The sequence below is a fragment of the Mustelus asterias genome, chromosome 3 (genome assembly GCF_964213995.1).
Source record: "Mustelus asterias chromosome 3, sMusAst1.hap1.1, whole genome shotgun sequence".
In the NCBI taxonomy this organism is placed as follows: Eukaryota; Metazoa; Chordata; class Chondrichthyes; order Carcharhiniformes; family Triakidae; genus Mustelus; species Mustelus asterias.
Window position 1 is genome coordinate 37,477,587 of NC_135803.1, and position 20,152 is coordinate 37,497,738.

A 20,152-nucleotide genomic window follows, 5' to 3' on the forward strand; every position below is an offset into this window, starting at 1 on the left:
ATCTGCTGTCTCATTGGCCACTTCTTTTAAGGCCCTAGGATGAGGTCCATCAGAACCCAAAGACTTGCCAGCCCACAACTTCATCACTTTGCTCAGTATATCCCTAGTGATTGTAATTTCACCAAGTTCCTCTCTCCCTTCCACCTCCTGATTTCCAGCTGTTACTGAAATGTTTTTTATGTATTCTATAGTGAGGACAGAAGCAAAATATTTGTTCATTCCACCTGCCATTTCCTTATCAACTATCAACTCCCCATTGTCAATCTCCAGAGGACCAACACTCACTTTACTTACTCTTTTTCTTTTTAAATATCTGTAGAAATTCTTGCTATCCATTTTTACATTTCTTGCTATCTTCAGCTCATACTCTTTTTTTCTCCTGATCTTTTAGTCATTCTGTGCTGCTCTTTATATTTTAACCAATCATCTGTCCTGCCTGTCAACTTTATACAATTAAGTTTCTTTAAGTTTGAAGCTTTCCTTAACTTCTTTAGTTAACCATGGATGGTGAGTCCTCCCATTAGAATGTTTCTTTATAGTAGGAATATACTTATTCTGAGCATTCTGAAATATCCCCTTAAATATCTGCCACTACTTCTCTATTGATCTATCCAGTAGTCCAGTATCTCAGTTCACTTCAGCAGGCTCGGCTTTCATATCTCCATTGTTGCCCCTATTTAAGTTCAAAATATTAGTCTTAGACACACTCTTCTCCCTTTCAAACTGGATGTAAAATTCAATCATACTGTGGTCACTGCCTCTTGGAGTGCCTTTACTCCAAGGTCATTAATTAATCCGGTCACATCATACAACACTAAGTCTAGCTGGTTGGTTCCAGAACTTACTACTCTAAGAAATTATCTCAAAAGCATTTGATGAACCCATCCAATGAATTATTGGCAATCTGATTTTTCCAGTTTGTGTGCAGATAAAATCATCCATGATTATTTTTGCCCCTTTTCCACATGCCACCCAATATTTCTTCTTGTATGCTTTGACCTACATTATGGTTACTGTTAGGGACCTGTAAACCACTTCCATCAAAACCACATTTTGATCTCCCAAACCAAGGTCACCTCTAACTATTGCACCAATGCCATACCTATTAAATGCTACCTCTCCACCTTTACCGAGCTTCTTTTTTTAAAATGTCATATACTCTCGGTATTCAGGATTCATTCATTGTCATCCTGCAGCCATATCTCCATAATGGCTTTCAGATCAAATTTATTTACCTCAGTGTGGGGCTATCAATTCATGCTATGAGCATTCAGATACAGAGCCTTTAGTTTTATATTTTTGTTATCTTAGTAACATTTAGTCTTGACTGTTGGTGCATTCTTAGTTGTGTGCTCTCATCTCCTGCAAGGGGAGAAAACAAAGAGGTGTGAGTGTTTGTATCGCTTTTGAGGAAGGAAGATAAGACAAAATTTTGAAGAGTATTTGCAGAGCATGGGTGTGAGGATAATTGGATGAGGGTGAGTTTGAATGTTGGCTATTTAGATGGGCATGATGGATGCATGCGGAGAATGATAGCTGCGAGATGCGTTGACCTTAGTACTGCTGTACAGGAGAATGCTGGGAATGTTAGAGTATGGCTTGGCAACTGAAGTTATATTACGCTCACCTGCCAGACCCTCCTGAGCCCTGGTTCGTCGTGGTGCATTGTTTCCAGGTTAGAGCGATCTCACTCCTGCTGCTGAATTCCTCAGTCACTGCCATCCAGGCTACTTCGGTTAGAGGGTCTGTCCTCTTTTTCACATCCTTGGGTATGTTCACCTTACTGTACCTCCTCAGACCTGGCAGTCAGATCTCCAGGTAAAAGGGAGACCTAGCGCGTAGCATTGCCAGGTCCTCTCCATTCCTATAGTGCCTGCACCCTCAAAAATTCAAGTTCTGGTGAGCTTCTCTGACACACGTTGTTGTCCCTTATCCTTCTTTTGACAGAGTGTACTCGTCATCCTGCCCACCTTCTGTCATTGGTCAAAGCGGGATAGTAATGGTGTGGCTGAATTAAGAGTTCCTGCTAAGCTTGTCCATTAGTAAATTAGTTTTCTATCCAAGGTTGTCCTGCCCTTCAGGCAGGGATTAATTCCAGAAGATTCCATTGATAGTCTTCAATTCTCCCTCACCATTCTTCCCTAAAATACTTTCAGATCCTCACCTTCCAATCATATCATACCCTACTCCACACCAACCCCTACTCGTCCCTTCATTCTTACTGGACCTCAGGAATCTTCTCCCCTGCAATTCAGTCCCTTCCCAAGCTTCTCTGTATCATGTATCCAGCCCCTTGCTCCAATATTTCTTCATTCCAATCCATCAATTGTCCCAGAACCCAGTACCTTTATCCACTGCTCCCAAATCTCATTATCCATTTCTTGTTTTACCAAACACTGCAACACTACTTTTATTGTTTTATAAACTTGCACCGCTTCTCTCAGTGTTCCCAATCAAGGCACCTCCCACTCAGTACTCCCATGCTGAGAAAGAGTTCACTCCGCTCACATCCTATTATGCTTATCTGAGTATCCAAGATCACAAGACTGCTCCCCTATCACTTTCACACTCCCAACTGAGCACTCACAATGTTCTGAGAACTTTATGACTCCCAATCACTACTTTGAAACTTAAGGAAATTCCTCTCCAATATTTGAGAACTGCAACACCATTTCATTCCCCTTCCAGCCACCCAAGACAACAAGATCACATTCCCAGTACTACCAAACCCCATGTATTCCCCATTCCCATTACTGCTCCAAATCTCCTCCCTGTATGCAACCTGCAACATCTTATCTACCATTATCATTTTGTTCTTGCGCTTTCATAAAGGTAAGTGATAAAATTCATTGTTAGCATAAGTAAACCAATGTAATAAGAATCAAGGTCTCGACTATAATATTTCCACAAGTATAAAGGAATAAGAACATAATCAGACATAGAAAATGCATCTAACTTTCTCTCTCTCACAGAAAGCTTTTGTGATAAAAATGCAATTTAATTCATTCAATTGCAGTAAATTACTGGAACAAAGAGGCTATCAATGGTTTATTTTAACATTGTAATGTTAAACCTCTTTTCTTTTCTCAGCTTGTTTGCACTCCAAGAAGCTGGAGGGTTTACCTTCTAGTTATGGTTCTTGTTCATTTTTTTGTTATGATGGCCATTGAGGTAAGTAAGCTTTGGCTTATTTACGCCGCAAATATGTACTGTTGATATTTTTGAATCTTACATAGAAATAGAGAGAATTTATAGCACAGGCCATTCTGTCCAACAGGTCTGTGCCAGCACTTGTGTTAATCTAGAAACCTCCAGCTGCCCTCCTTTGTCTACTCCTATCAACATATATCAACAGATTCTTCTATTCCTTTCTCCCTCATGTGCTTATCTCTTCTTAGTCGGTCTCTTGGGATTGAGGACAGGACGACTTTCTTCCATGCCAGTTCAGTGGACTCTGAGATGGTTGATAAGTCCAAAGTGCGATCCACATATGGGGGCAGATGGTGTTCGAAAAGCTGGGTAGATGAATTGTTTGAAGTTTTGTGTGCTTTCTCCAATGCCTCGACTTCACTTCTTCATGTTCCCAACAAAGTCTTTCGATGTGTTCTGTGCCTGTACAAAAGAACCTTTTCCATTTGGTTCGTCACAAGTCAGGGATTGCCATGTGTCGATATAATGTTTGACCTCTTTAGGGGTGCTTTGAGGACATCCCTAAAATGTTTCTGCTGTCCACTGGAAGTCTCCTGCCATGACCAATTTTTGAGAAGAGCAGTTGTTTCAAGAGTCTGGTGTCAGGCATGTGAACAATATGTCCTGCCCAGCAGAGTTGGTTTTGAGTGACTAGCTGCTTTAATCTGGGCATGTTGGCTTGGGTGAGAAAGACTGCCCATCTTGCCACCAGATTTGGAGTATCTTGCAAAGACACCGCTGATGGTACTTCTCCGTTGTTTTGAAGTGTCTGCTGAGGTCTCAAACCTCTTTGGACGTTGTCCAAGTCTCCAAAGTATATCGGAGCATGCTGATCACTGCTGTCTGGTAAAACATCTAATTTCCCCTTAAATGTATCCATGCTTTTTTCTCATCTACTCCATGCAGTGGGGACCTCCACATGCTTCCCACTCTTTGGATAAAGGATTGTTTCCTAATTTCCCGATTGGATTCATTGGTGACTTTCTTATATTTATGACCATTAATCTTGGTGTCACCAAAAACTGGAGACATCTTCAAACCGCTTCAGAATTTTAAAGCCTTTTCTCCCCTTCACCCCTTAAGCCTTCTCTTTACCAGAGAAAAGAGCTCCACCCTGTTCAGTCTTTCATGATAAGTACATTCTTTCGGATCTTCCTCCTCCCTGCACTTTGACTGCATTGAAATCAGAACCCATCTACTGAAAGACTGCCACTTTAAAAGCAGGTAGTGTTTTCAGGTGTGCATCAGTAAAAGTGATAGTACAAGTTGGCTGTCTGATCTCTGACAACCACAGAAGGCCGTTTGTTTGCCCAGGCTTCAGTACAACTTTAGTTCAACACAAAGTTTCATTTTAAAACTTTGTTAATGTTATGAGAGACTGAATGCTTCAACGAACTGTTTCCTATCACTACAGTAAATTGATAACAGAGCTTTGCATGTGGATCTAAGTATCTATATGCAAAGCTTCTTTGTAACTTGTGATTACAAACTAATGGACCAAGTCGGTTTTGTTGATGCTGAATTTTTTATATAAAGTGTTCCCAAGATAAGAACATTTCCAATGTAATGCTGCCTTTAAATATGCAAAACTGGAACAGTTTCAGTGCCGGACTGTTCATTGTTTGCACGATAAATTCTGACATCCACTTACTTTTGTTTTGGAAACTTTCTTTATCAAGCTTGTCAGCCTGTGCTTGCACCTTCTCCCAGTGGAGAATATTGTGCCACCACTGGCTGCATGATTACAACATGACTAGCTATGTGATTACAACATGACAAATGTTCCCATTAATTGTGGACAGAGGAATTTGTAGTGGAAAGATAAAAATAAGGACAGAACGGATGATTTGAAACTGGGACCTGGTCCAAATTGTGGCTTAATCCTCACACAATTCCACTCAAGGCTAGACTTGGTCTAGACTTCCTACCATGCAATGTCACAAGAGATTGAAATTAAATATTAGAACACTAAATGTATGTCTTTACAATGGGGGCTAAATTATCCATACATTTTATAGGTATTTGTCTTAACATTATTAGAAAGCTTACACCTACAGTCCTTGATTCAAGTTTTCCCTGCCTTCTAATTCAATTTAATCTGAAGACAACTCTTAGCCTTGAATCCCTAAATACAACACAACAGGGGAGCAATTAGTTTATTACTCGATCACAACAATGGTAAAAGCCAACAGGCTACAACTTATTATGTAATTGCTTTAAACTTAGGGCTTTCAGTGTGAAGATAGTGACATTTTTATTTAGATTGTAATAACCACACCTTTTATTAAAAGGACAAGTTGCTTGATTTTAAAGGAAATGAAACCTGCAGGTTGATTGAAGAAAAACTAATTAATGAATAAGGCTGATGTTATTTTACTAGGAAATTGTGATAGAAAACAGATGCCTCAGGGTGTTCCTAAAAAGATGTTGTAAAGTAAAATCTACACAGCGTTACAAGAAGATGCAAAGAATAATAAAGAAAGAGCCAAACTGGCCGCCAGAAGGTGATACAGATTATACAACATTTTGCATTGCGGAGGAAGAAACTCTGGAAAATTACTCTAATAAGAGTTATGAACATGACAAAATCTCTAAAGAGGTGTCAAATGGATTTGCAAATTCTACTTCAAGGCAAAATGAGGAGGGAGGCTACAAGAAAGAGGACATTTAATATACTTACTGATAACACTGCAGCAAATTTTAACTTTGCATTGAGGCACCATTCCACCTGTCAACTGACTTTGGTAAACATGTTTTGTAATGAAGTACAATAACGAAAGTGAGATTCATGTAAACGATTTGAAAGTAATTAAATTTTCATAAGATATAGATATGCTGAAAATCATCTAAGAATTTTGGGCAATTGTCATTTGCTCTGTGATACAGGACTCTCTTTACTGCTATTACTCTAATAACGTCATTATCAGAATCAAATTACACCTTCCATTTCATTCACAAACTATTCAATAAAAAGTTGCACACTTAAGCATCGTGAAACAAAATAATATTGGTTTCTATTGCTTTACTGGAACAAAGTTTAAATCTGCCTGGAACTTGAACACTGTGCAGATTAGATGGGAAGACTGAATAAACTAAGTCTTTATTTCCTACAGTGATGGTGTTCTAGATCATTAATAATCAATAGCACATACTCTACATAATTCATGCTCATTGCTTAACCATTTCTGATGCTCCCTACATCAATTCATACATGTGGGAGCATCCTCATCCAATGTGACCTCATGAAGAAAGCAGTAGTCCTATTATGCCTCTCAATTTTTAACTGTTTTCCACCTCATTGTAAATGTTGTAAACCTCACTCTTTGTATGTGCAGCATTTTATATAAAAATTATCGGTTTCAATGAGAATGTGAATGATTCAATCGCATTTGGATAATTGCTTAAGAAACATGAAGTGATTTTGGCATCTTAACAGTGGAATATCTTTATAAGGTAGTGAAAAAAAAATACTTGAATTTCATCTGTTGACCTATAATCTTACTGATAATGTATTCCTGCAACATGATGGTCTGAATTTTCATTCTCGAGGTGGGTGGTGGTGGTTGACAAAATTCCCAGCTCGACTTGTTCGCCTCGGGAGAAAGTGCCCGTAAAGGAAGGATCTTCATTGCTGGGGGTGGGTAAGGGCTGGGTAAGGCCAGTTGAACCAGGAAAAAGTTCAGGAGCTGCCAAGTGTGGAGTCAGCTGTTATCTCGGTGCTCTATTAATTTCTCCCTCATTTGCTTGTCCAGCTTTCTCTTGAATTCATTCCTTCATTTGTGCTCTACCCGAAGGCAGGTTCTTGGCTCATGGTCTGCTGACGTTTTAGCCTGAGCCGTTTTCTTCACCATTCTATTGTCAGTGATGGTTTGCCAGAATCTTCTCCTTTCAGGAGGAGAGCGAGGAGGTGGATCCCAAATCTACCTCATCCAGAACAGGAATTAAACTGATGCTGTTATTCTTTCATGTGATGTGAATATCGTTGACAATTAAGGCCAGCAGTTGTTGCTCATCCCTAACTGTCCCTTGAGAAGATGATGATGAATTACCTTCCTGAACAGTTGCAGTCCATCTGGTGTTGGTACACCTACAGTGCTGTTAGGAAAAGAGTTCCAAGATTTTAACTATATGAAAATGAAGTTTCATGACAGTTACCATTATTAGCTAGTTTCAGTCTAGATTTGTCTAATTAACCGAATTTAAGTTCCCCATGTGCTGTGATGGGGTTTGAATCCATGTCTGTGGATCAACTGATAAAATTGGTTTTGTACCATTAGTACTATGCCCAGATTGTACGAATCACAACCAATATCCAGGCAGTTTTAAATTTTTGTTTCAAAGTTTAAAAGAAAATATCAAATGGGTTATTGCACTGCTACTGAATCCATAGACACATCAAGACAAAGACTGATGATCAACGCTTGTCCATACATTTGAATTTATCCACACAATACATATGTATTGATTATAACTTCAATAGAGGTTATGTGCTATTGTAATCTTCTTCACAGATTCCAGTTGTATCTAAAGTATCATGAGCCCTAATCAACATTTCAAGGCAGTCCAGTCCACTTACTTATGAAAGAGAGATTGATAGATGCAAATTTATCCCTTACCCAAATAACTTTACATTTTCCTTAATATGGAACAAATCATTAATTTACAGATAAGACATTTGTAAATCCTAATTATGTACAATCTGCCATGTACAATTACTTGTTCAAATTTATTAACTACTTTGACATTTCCCATCAAGCTTCAACCAAGTCTTGGTACCTTGTTAACAATGTATTTTCTCGATTGTAAGAGTTGCACATGACGTTGTCCAAGAAACATAATCAAAACTTATAAAGAATTACTGAGCTTTGATAATTTTCTCTCAACCTAGCAAACTTTTGGGTATTGTTTTTAACCTCTAACACTTCTCAGCATTTTTGATGTTATTCTTGATTTTTGTCCATTTTATTTTTTGGGCCAGTGATTTCCTCAGAGCTGGTCCCCTTCCAACACTGTAACTTGGCAGAAACCTCTGTTACACACAATGTTATTGCAATAGAATGAGAACACCTCCAAGGAAATTCTAGGTCTCTGTCTCTTACAAAGGGAGAGACTCTTAGGGCAGGATTTTCTGGCCGCGCTCGCCCCAAGACCAGAAAGTCTCACCTGAGGTCAATAAACCTTTGCATGGTCCTGTCCCACCCACTATGGTTCCTGTGGCGGGCAGGACCGGATAATTCCGCCCTTACTAATCTGCCTCTCTCTCTCAATAATAGTTTGAATATTTCTATTTATTCTTCTTCAATCAACTGTCTGTTTCCCTTTTTTCACTCGTCGATCTCTTTTTCTCCAACTATGTTTGCCTCTACCTCTTCTCAATTTCTGCATTCCTATATTACTCCATCCCCATCAATTCCTGCCTGTTTCTGTCACTCTATTGATCCTGATCTGTCTGTGCCCCTTCTCTATCTATCCCTGCATGACACTTGTGCTACATTGCTAGTTTATATTTATTAACGTTATGCAAATTATAATGGAGTTGCTTGGCAAAAGATGCCATTACATGGGAATTTTATAATGGGCTTGGGTCAGTGCCAAAATTATATTTTAGTTTTATTTTGTGACTTACTGGTCATTGTCCTATTTTATTTGTCTGTAACTAAATCAATTAGTTTCTGTTCTTTCGATCTTTTTGCATAAATTTGCCTGTATTCCATTTTTGCCTTTAGTGGAGCATGGGGAAAGTATCCCACAGAGCAACCTCCATTACAGACAGCTCTTAGAAACAAGTATATTTGATTTCTGCATGTTTCATATCAGCCTGGCTTGCTAACTACACATAAATCTTGCACTTAGCCTTATAATTGAATATAAACAAGCTAATGACTTGCATTTTACCATTATTCCATAAGTAACATCTGTTATATGTATGAAAGTATTAGCTAAAATGTGTACACTTAAATACATTCCTGAAAAATATTTAGAAATAATATATTAATTTAACGTAGACAATATTCAATGTTATCTGAATTTAAGATAATTTGAAATTGCCTATATCAATTTTTTTCGGAAAAATAAATGAACAATTTGGCTCAAGATGGTTGAATATAAAATTTTAAAATGGGTTAAATAATAACAAAGGACTTCAAACCACATTTTTGTTCATTTATTTTTAATTTGTCTCAGTTTTCATATACAATTACTTTCCTCTTCTTGAACATCCTTCAATAATTCCTTTGCCTTGATCTATTATGAAATAGTCCAATCATTGAAAAGGCACCAGCGGCAGCTGTTACGAAGGAAATGGCGCTGATCGCTCTGCTTGCCTGAGGAAACAAAAGGATATTTAACAAAAAGTTAATACAACTGGTCAGTAGGTGTGGGACAAAATCAGAAAATGCTGGAAAATCTCAGCAGGTCTGACAGCATCTGTGGAGAGAGAACAGAGCCAATGTTTTGAGTCTGAATGATCCAGTCACGGAGGGTTAGCTCTGTTCTCTCTCCACTGATCCTGTCACACCTGCTGAGATTTTCTGTTTTTGTCTCAGATTCCAGCATCTGCAATAATTTGCTTTTATCTTAGTAGTTGTGGAGCTCCATTGATTAGATCATATGTTGGTTGATGTGAAAATTGCTAAGTCACAAAGGGTGGGATTTTGCGGCCATGCTTGCCGCAAGCCTGGAAAATCCCGCCCGAGGTCAAAGGACCTTTGCATGGACGATGTCCTGCCCCCTACGATTCCTGTGGCAGATGGGACAGGATAATTCCGCCCAAAATGTTTGTACTGGCAGTTGATCATGTTTGAATCCCTTTGAAAGATTTCTTAAAATGATGGGTCAATCATAATTTTTGTAAATCTTAAAAAAATATTGAGCTTGCCAAATAACACACTTAGACCCAGATTTGCACGATGACGGAAAGCCTCTCTGTCATGGCAAAAATGGCAGAAGTGGCCAAAAATTATAAGCCCTGCCCCCCGAGATTGGCACGTTTTCATTCGGGCGGAAATGGGGGCAGGGCACTATTCACACATGTGCGTTTTAGAGAGGCAGTTGGCCATTTAAATCATCAGCTGCCTCCATTTTGGTCAGTCAGGAGTGTGGGGCAAGGGTGGGTCTTGCCTGCTCCAGTGGAAAATCTCTGCAAGGTCAGGGCATACGGCAACACAGCAGGAAGTACATTCCTTTTATTTCACTCTCTCCCCTGCCTAAAAATGCACCGGCAGGAGAGTGTAAAAATCAGGTCAACATCTCTTTGTGATATATGATTTCATGGGGATGACTGTAACCAACTCATAGCTTAATTGGTGATGGGATAATCAGTAAATATTATGCTTGGAAACAAAAAGAAATCAATAAGAATGGCACCTGTCAAAACCTGGGGACCTGGGTTTGATTCCCGCTTGGGTTACTGTCTGTGTGGAGTTTGCACGTTCTCCCCGTGTCTGCGTGGGTTTCCTCCGGGTGCTCCGGTTTCCTCCCACATTCTGAAAGACATGCTGGTTAGGTGCATTGACCCAAACAGGCGCCGCACTGTGGCGACTAGGGGAATTTCACAGTAACTTCATTGCAGTGTTAATGTAAGCCTTACTTGTGACTAATAAATAAACTTTAACTTTAACCCCATGTATAATTCTGATTGAAAAGAAATGTTTCAAAATATGATTATTAAAAATCTGTTGATTATTTCAAAGCTAATTAGAAATTGATAGGTAAAAGCAAATTACTGCAGATGTTGGAATTTAAATCTCTCTCCATAGATGCTGTCACTCGTGCTGAGATTTTCCAGCATTTTTTGTAGAAATTGATAGGTATCATTTTGCAAAGTGCTTGCTGGTGTAATTTCTCTGTAGATTGAGAAGTATTTTGTTCATATACACTTTTCATTGTGATACTCAACACTATTGTATCAATATAGTTATCTAACGGTTTTATTGATCAATAAGGAGATCAAGGATTAAGGGGAGAAGGCAGGAGAATGGGGATGAGAATCATATCAGCCATGATTGAATGGCGGAGCAGACTCGATGGACCGAATGGCATGATTCTGCTCCTATATCTTATGGTCTCAAGGTCTTATGTTTTTCTGAAGGTAGGAGAGTAAGGAACTGTTATCATACATCACTGAGGGGAAATCCAAACCTGCGGTGATTCTTGCATCCGTTTGAGACCCGCAGCTTACTTCTTATCTGAAGTGCATATGTTACACTGTGCAAAATAATCATGCACTAGAATTTTGAGGCAAGCCACGTACCTGATCAGAGACACCCTCACCGTAGCGAAGCAAGGTGACAAAATGCTCACAGTTATTTCCGAGCAAATCATAGGACACTTCCTGACCAATCAGAAACTCTGCCCGCTTAACAATTTCATCCACTGGCAGAGGTGTGTGGTTATCATCATATTTGTTATTTATTTTGAAAGTGTCCTGACCAACAACGTCTTTAAGTGGTTGCATTTTTGCCATTGCTTTCCTGCTGAAAACTGACTTTGCGCTAGTGAATGAAGCAGGTGGCCCTTCCTCTGTTGGATGAAAATAAAAACAAGGTTTAGGAAGAGAGATGGTTCAGGAACACTGCCATGGTCTCAGATCGCCAGTAAACAAATCATTTTTAACAAATTGCAAATATTAAATTATGTCTGTTAAAATAGCCACACTATAATTATGATTTACTATAGCAATGTAAATTCTTCCAATGTCAACACAGCTATTGATCTGCTTTAAATACTTGTCTTTTGTCTGTATAATTATCAGCTTCTATGGTGGGCATTGCTGCCTCACAGCATCAGGGACCCAAGTTCGATTCCCATCTTGGGTAACTGTCAGTGTGTAGTCTGCACATTCTCCCCGTGTTTCCTCCCACAGTCTGAAAGACATGTTGGTTAGGTGAATTGGCCATGCTAAATTCTCCCTCAGTGTACCCGAACAGGCGCCGGAGTGCGGCGACTCGGGGATTTTCACAGTAACCTCACTGCAATGTTAATGTAAGCCTAAGCCTACTTGTGACACTAAGAAACCTAAAAATAAGCATGATTGCATCAGCGGTATTGAACTCTTTGCTATCTTTTTGTGGCATCTTTATATCAATGAGCTGGTGTGATGCAGAGTCTTCTTTCATCAGTTCTGCCAGTGAAGACTTTCTGTTTTTTAACTTCAGCCATCTCCGTGTCAAAGCTAAACTGACCACCGCAGACAGGGATGATCGACAGTTTTGTGGATGGCTGCAGTGTCCTCGCCCATTGTGCACCAGATTTGTAAGCCCCTCTCGATCTCTTCAATTCTGCAGACAAGAAACTTGGCCTGTCGTTGAAAAATCGCAAAACAAAACTCTCATATCAATCCACAGCTGGTGCACCAAATATTTCAACTCCTATGTGTGTTGGAACATGTTGAGCACTTCACACTCCTTGGCAGTCACCTATCTGAAAAGGCTGCATTTGGTGCCAATGCGGTTCACGTGCAGTTTAATCTGTGGCTTCATTGTAAGCGACGGAGATCAGAACTCTCCTCATTCCCCAACCTCAGCATGATACTTATCCTCTCCATTTAGTTTCTCAGGTTTCATTTGGACGTTGGAACCAGAAAGGGCTACTTTATTAAGAACAAAATACAATGATTCTATGATTTCTTCTATGAAAATACAATACCCATTTTCACCTGGGTAATTTCCTTTAGCTTTATCTTTTTCTATGGCAGACACCCATTTCAAACAAGGGAGCATGTACATCGAGGCGGGAGACTAAAAGCTCCCTCAGTGAGCAAATTTTCATGTCCCTGCTTCGAGGACTACTGAAACACCTGGACACGGTCACAAAGATTAAAAATGGGATGGGCAATTGGCTGGCTCCCTGATGGATATTTGATGTTCTGCACCTGATTTTTCACGATGTATTGTACCTGGATGATTCAATATGCCCAAGTTAGGAACATAAAGCTGTACCGATTTTTAAAAAGATTCAATGACAATAATAAATAGATAGATCATGTTTTATCTAACCTGAAATTTTGAGTGGCAATTTAAGTTTGTGCGTCTGTTTTCCATTGTGGGCAAGATTCGGCTTTAGATTTGTCGATGACCTTCCTGCACTAGCAGGACACACAGTGATCTCAAAATGCCACCATTGACTAGCAGATCCAACAGTGGATCAGCTGTGCCAGCTCAGTCTTCTACAAACTATGACAGTGAGTGTTTGACCACGACAAGCCAATGAAAGTCCTTGTGTGCAGAGTAGTTGTCGTCACAACCACGCAAGTACTGGAGCAAGGCCTGGACTGTATATCGGTAACACATAAGAGCATGTTATGGACAGAGGACAAGAAATAAACTAAAACCCCAATTTCCTTCCTCACTATCTGCAATCATCTGCAATCAGTGTTTTTTTGGAAGGAGTAGATGTGTGTGTTTCTTAGTCCCCGAGTGTGGTAAATTCACATAACAACGGCAGACCTTAAAGGATTTCAATAAACAGAATTATTTATTCACCACCACACTCTCCACAAAAATCTAAATGCCATATCAGTGACATACCATGCACTCAAAAGGGATACAGTTAAAGAAGGTGACCCACTAACAGTTGAACCAAAAGAGTTGTTAAGAATTCACATGTTTCACTCATTATAGGAAAAAAAGTCTTTGCAGTCTGGTGCAGAAGGAAGTCTGTTCCACTTTTGAATTGCTGTTTAGATAAATTCAGTTGGCTGGAGTTGAAAGCAGGATTACAGTACGCTTCATTTGAATAGATTAATGTCAGCAGGTCATGAAGTTAGGCACTCCTAATTTTTGTATCAGGAGACCAATTTCTTGGTGTTTTGGAATTAGGCTGGGAGGATCCCATGTTATTAGGAGGTTGCTGCTAGAGGGGCCCTGCTCCTGCCCGAGGCTTCAATAGGGTCACTTTCCAAGCTTCCCCCTGCCCCTAATCTCCTCCTGCCAGCCTGAAAATTGAGGCTGGGAGGGAAACGATCAAGTGGACAATAATTAGCTGCTGAAAGGCCTCAGTTGGGGTAAAGTTGAACAAGTCAGCCTAGGCCTTAGCCATTCCAGCATAAAATTGCGGAGAGGTCAGGCCGATAGTAGTCCATTGGGAAGGCCATACGAGGAATTTTACAGACATCCCCCATCTACAAACCCGCTGGCAGGGTAACGCATAATTTTGCCTATAGAGTCTGTGGAAGCGATCTTACCAAAAAAATTCTAAGTACTGAACAAACGTGTAAACAGGAGTAAATCACACTGAAATTTGGGCATGCTCGTGTCACGATCGTACGGCACTTAGTTGAAAAAAAGAGCCACAATGCAATTCTCGCCAGCAGGGGGAGGGAGTGGAGCTAATCTCGCCAAGAAGCTGGTTGCTGAGCTCTCGGGGCGCCATTGCGCAAGTGCCCCCGATCTCCCAGTATACTGTGTACACTGGCAGGATGAGCAAATAAGATCGTCACCCAATAAGTCCATTGATTCTGTACTTTGGGTAAAAATTGAACAATGGCTGATACAAAGCCCACAGAGAACATTTGTCTTGGTATTTGCATTCCACACTTCATATTTCAATTCGAACTTTCTGAAAGCTTGATTGTTTGAGTTGAATAAGCAAAGGTCAACAGACCCCTTGACAGCAGTCTTAACAATTCATCAATGTCCATTTTAAATAAAGCTTCCATATGAGCACACTCCATGTTTGAAGTTATGAATATGACATGCTTTTACTGGGCATGACAGGTGTTAGGGAAATTTCATCAGTGATGCTTCCGCCACATCCGCTGTATTCAATGAGATGGCCGTCAAACAAATGCTAATTGTCCTTGAAACCAAATCCACAAGCTTTCAGCAATACTCTGCAAAATCAACTTCGATGGACTGGAAATTGTGTCTGGAAGGTTGAAAGGCGTCTCTCTGCCAGGTCTGTTTTCAATTCTCAAATGGCCAGCATACCGGGGCGACAAAGAAAGCGCTTCAAAAACACTGAATCTCTCCATGAAACATGTCACTATTGACATCAATGACTGCGAGAAGCTTCATACCAATTGCACAAAATGGGAACCGCTTGTCCATCAAACAGCATCACACTTTGAATCACGGAATCTTAATGACGAGGCAGAGCGGCGGCAGAGAAGGAAAGAAAAGGAATCAAAGCCTGCACTCTGAATCCCACTATTACATGGAACGTCCTGCCCCATGTGCTCAAAGATCGAGGATAGAGAAGTGACCTGTTCAGTCACATGGAAACCCATGGCCTTAACTCAGGACCCCGGGTTGACCTCACCCCCGAACCAAGGGACAGCGGCGGCCTCCAATATCAATCAGCTTGAGATAAGAGAGCACGTGTGCGGTATGTGTGAATACAGTCTGTGGGCCTTTGGTGACACATTGAACACAAATCTAATAAGCTAACTGGCCCTGTGTTTTGGATGTGCCACTGGCAAGAAACTAAAACAAAGGCTTAAACAGAGGTTATATGCAAGAGTAGGTGGGAATGGGATAGGATTAGTGCCTCAACCGAGTGCCTTTATTTATACATGGAATATTTAACAATTTAACATGGCAGAGATTTAAGGGACATTTTTAATCAAAATTAGTGGCAAGCTTTGAAAATTTAAAGCAGAGACGAAGTTTGTGCAGTGCTAATTATTTTTTCTTCTTCATTTATCTTACCTAAAGGTGCCACATTAATAACGTAGCCATCTCCCAGGTAAAGAGCCCAATGCTGATATGCAGGTCTAAATATTTCTATTAAGTCCCCAGGGTGGGGATCCCCAGAGTATTCCACACTAATGTGGTCATTAGAAGCCATCTGAAATGGAAAACATGCATTAAAGCATTTTGAAAACTTACTCTGCATAATTGATCAAAATATTCAAATTGAATATAGAAAGTATTGGGTCACTTTGTACAAACATACAAAACTGACAAACTAATGATGCTGAAAATCTGAAACCACAGAAAATCAAACACTTCGATCATTCCCATCTCTTAAGAGAACAAAGGGGGAATTTTCCCGTCCCACCCGCCACGGGAATTGTAGCAGGTGGGGGCGGCGGACCACACAAAGGTCAGTTGACCTTGGGCAGGATTTTCCCATTTTGAGGTGAGCGCTTCTGGAAAATCCCGCCCTTTAAAGTTCATGTTTCAGCGATGGGGTTTCAGTTAGAACTAATACCTGAACCGTTAATTCCTCTATCCTCTGCACAGAGACTGGCTGCCTTGCTGAGTATTTGCATCATTGTCTGATTAAAAATAGCAGAGAGAGGGGATAGAGAGCTTTATGTTGATAATTCTAAAAATACATACCTACAGAGAGAGCTAGACACTGACTAACCTCGAAAGTCATTCATTGACTGAGAGCTAAATAGTGAAGTATCTTTATCTAGTAAATCTTCAGGGGATCAGAACAGACCAGGAATTCCTCACAGTTGTGTTTGTGGGCTTTGCTTTGAGGAGTGTTAATGCCTGATGTGGTGATTGATCCAGTTAAATTCTACACCGGGTAGCTGACAGATGGATAATTAAATAGTGTATATTTTATTGTATAATTCGGGTGCCAACTTTTGTTCCACTGTTAGAAGCCACTTGGGAATTTTTTAAAATCCATTCATGGGATTTAGGCATCACTGGCTACAGCCAATATTCATTGCCCATCCCTAATTGCCCTTGAGAAGGTAAGCCACCTCCTTGTCAACAGAATTCTCTGCTAGGTTAAAGGCAAAATACTGCGGATGCTAGAATCCGAAACAAAAACAGGAAATGCCGGAGAAACTCAGCAGGTCTGACAGCATTTTTGGAGAGAGAATGGAGCAAACATTTCGAGTCTGGATGACCTTTTGTCAGCTCTGAAGTATCATCTGGACTCAAAACGTTGGCTCCATTCTCTCTCCACAGATGCCACACGACCTGCTGAGTTTCTCCAGCATTTTCTGTTTTTGTCTCTGCTAGTTTATTTCAGAGGACAATTAAAAGTCAACCACAAATCTGTGGCTTTGATGTCACATACAGACCAGACAAGGAAGGGAATCAGATTTTTAAAAAAAATGACAATCTAGCAGTTACATCGTCACCATTACTGAGGCCAGCATTTCATCCGACATTTGTGTAATTAACAAAGAGCAGAGGTTCCCTGTTTACAATCATAGCATGTCTCTCTTTTTCCTCCTCATTTCCACCATGCAATTTATTGTTGGTTGAAATATGAGAAAACATTATTCAATCTTTTGATGCAGATCTCAGAAACACATATTTTTATAATAGGAGATCATTAGTAACATATCTAACTATAAGAAATCACAAACTCCATGTGTACAAAACATGTGACTGGCCACCTTGAGAGATAGACACCTTGTTTGTCTATAATAACATTATGCAAACTTGACTATTCTTCACAACTTTGAAAAATACTCAATTTTTAAAGTTACAAAGCACATGCCCTAAATCCATCTCCTTGCTTGCTCCAAAAGACAATTCAAATTGAATCCAATTCATGGTCCCCAAAAAAGAGACATATAAGATCCAAGCTGACGAGAAAAGGCATTGCACCCCACCTCGGGCTTGATCTTATCCAAAAGGCCAAGAAGCGACCCATGTTACACGGTGCTGCATTTGTCTACTCAATCACCTGTCTACATCTTCCTCAAGTCCTCTACACTCTTCCTCACGCTTTACTGTGTTCCTTAATTTGATGTGGAGATGCCGGCATTGGACTGGGGTGGGTTCAGTAAGAAGTCTCACAACTTAAAGTTTAAAGTCCAACAGGTTTATTTGGAATCACGAGATTTCGGAGCGCTGCTCCTTCATCAGGTGTGTGACTCACCTGATGAAGGCGCAGCGCTCCGAAAGATCGTGATTCCAAATAAACCTGTTGGACTTTAACTTGGTGTTGTGAGACTTCTTACTGTTCTTAATTTGATGCAATTTGCAAATTTTGATATTAACCCCTCGACATCTCCAAACCATTTATGATGAATTATCACATTTAATCGGTTATATTGTACAGAGTGGATTTCTAAGACCTAAGTGTTAAGCATCCTAATCTGTTGCCACGCATTATATCCTCTAAATATGTAAAGCAATCAAACTATTTAAATCACTCAACACAATAAAAAAGTGGAACAATGCAAATCTCAAACGCAAATGCTGTAAATCTCAGTGACTTCTGTTCAACTTGTTTCATAACAAATAAGGATTTTTACACTGATTTTATAACTTATACTAAGTGTTGCCAGTATCAACTCCGTCTAATTCCAGACGCCTGTAATAGCTTCTCTCTCCCACCAGCCTAGTGTGGCATCAAGCCGTTTCTCAAATCTTCTGCCTGAGAGATGATGACATTTAATTTAAAAACATACACACAAAGAATTCCTCCCAATTAAACTCGGAATCATAATCATTAATAGTCCAAATAAATCAACTGAGGTGCAGGGCTCACGAATGGTACTTGCATCAAAACAAGTTATAAATACTCAACCCAATGACCGAGGCGTCATTCATTCCACAGTTGGCTGTCAGAAGGTCCACTGGTTTGAAAATAGCACCAGATTTAGTTCCACGTGGTAAAAAGCTGGCTGCATTTGCCGATTTGTCTGCCGCAAAATTATAAGCTGAATAAAGCAGCGACTTACTGTTGTGATCTGAACATCCCACACAGCTGTTTAGTGTTCGTCCTGCTATAGGTTGCTGTTATTGTAAATGCAACACTATTCCTGAAGTTTTAAAGCTGCCTGCAACTTGTATGCAGATCAAGTTAAGGATTACACCAGTGACATTGCTTTCTGCGCTGAGGCTTGTCACTCCCAATATTGTGATGGTAATCTGAAATGAACGCGTGAGAAGTGGTCCCGCCCACCGAACTGTGTTACTTTCTGGAATTCAATTCATTCACCAACATAACAAACGCTGAGTCTGGGGGTTTCCTAATTCTGTCCGCATGTAAGTTCAGTTTCAGGTAGGAGGTCAGCGGTGTGACTGCAAGCCTTCAGCAAGAGTGAAGAACTATTTTTAGCTTTTTTTATGGGACATGGGCATGGCTGGCTGGCCAGCATTATATTGCCCATCCCTAATTGCCCTTGAGGGGGGCAATTGAAAGTCAACCACATTGCGGTGGCTCTGGTGTCACAGGTAGGCCAGACGAGGTAAGGACGGCAGATTTCCTTCCCTAAAGGACATCAGTGAACCAGATGGGCTTTTCTAAAAATCGACAATGGTTTCATGGTCATCGGTAGATTCATAATTCCAGATGATTTTTGTTGAATTCAGGTTCCACCATCTGCCATGGCAGGATTCAAACTCAGGTCCCCAGAACATTGGCTGAGTTTCTGAATTAATATTCCAGCGATAATATCACTAGGCCTCCTTTTCCAAATAAGTGTGCGTTTCTGTTCTATCAGTAACCAGTTTGGATGAATTTATTGGCCAATCTAAACCAACCTCTTGGTGGGAAACAGACCACCTGGCTTCTTGGACTTCAGTTTTTCATTTTTCACTTCACACACTGAAGTCAACCAACGTTGGAGTTGATGCAAATGTCAGAGTCAGTAATAACTGTCAACAACTGAAACAGACACAAAGGGCAGAATTCTCCCATGGCCCTGCCAGCGAGTTCAATGGTGAGTGGGCAGGCAGGAGAATTCAGCAGGAATCTAAAAACTGATTTCACGCCAGTGGGAATTTCCCACGGGATCTTCCGCTGGTGCCCGCCCATGGCAAATCGGGAAACCCACCGGACGCCAGCGTGAAACTGATTTGCATTCCACTAGTGGAACGCGGATGACGGCCCAACCAGAATCTTGCCCCCACGACCGATTCTCCGTGATACCAGTGGGAAACCACGCCAATCCGGAACACATTTGGAACAAGGAGGCATGCATTAGTTAGTACTCACCTGAACAATGCCTGGGGCTGAATCCAGAGTTTGGAATGGAGCCTGCCAGCGACCCTGGACCCCCTAACACCACAGCATTGGGTGGGGGAGCATCTGCAGG

General features: G+C 40.5%; 2 protein-coding genes across 5 annotated transcripts in view; one reads left to right on the forward strand and one right to left on the reverse strand.

Annotated features, from left to right (window-relative positions):
- The window catches only part of LOC144490016 (putative cation-transporting ATPase 13A4), an 89,612-nt gene extending 83,312 nt beyond the window's left edge, over nucleotides 1–6,300 (forward strand). Inside the window, exons 29-30 of the mRNA XM_078207846.1 lie at nucleotides 3,091–3,171; nucleotides 5,570–6,300. Coding sequence (XP_078063972.1) covers nucleotides 3,091–3,171; nucleotides 5,570–5,860 — 372 coding nt within the window. The 3' untranslated portion in view covers nucleotides 5,861–6,300. The remainder of the gene's footprint in view (nucleotides 1–3,090; nucleotides 3,172–5,569) is intronic.
- plaat1 (phospholipase A and acyltransferase 1) lies at nucleotides 5,336–19,154 on the reverse strand. Of its 4 annotated transcripts, none has more exons than XM_078207858.1 (5): nucleotides 18,794–19,154; nucleotides 15,837–15,975; nucleotides 11,441–11,709; nucleotides 9,390–9,512; nucleotides 5,336–7,284 (listed from the first exon to the last, which is right to left on the reverse strand). In XM_078207858.1, the coding sequence occupies exons 2-4, from the start codon at nucleotides 15,973–15,975 to the stop codon at nucleotides 9,411–9,413; spliced, it is 510 nt and encodes a 169-aa protein (XP_078063984.1). In that variant the 5' UTR covers nucleotides 18,794–19,154; the 3' UTR covers nucleotides 5,336–7,284; nucleotides 9,390–9,410. The 4 variants fall into 4 exon arrangements, with proteins under 4 accessions (XP_078063984.1, XP_078063992.1, XP_078063981.1 ...); XM_078207866.1 differs by lacking the exon at nucleotides 18,794–19,154 and adding an exon at nucleotides 18,640–18,756; XM_078207855.1 differs by lacking the exon at nucleotides 5,336–7,284 and having other exon boundaries at nucleotides 9,338–9,512.
- Between the last annotated feature and the right edge of the window lie 998 nt (nucleotides 19,155–20,152).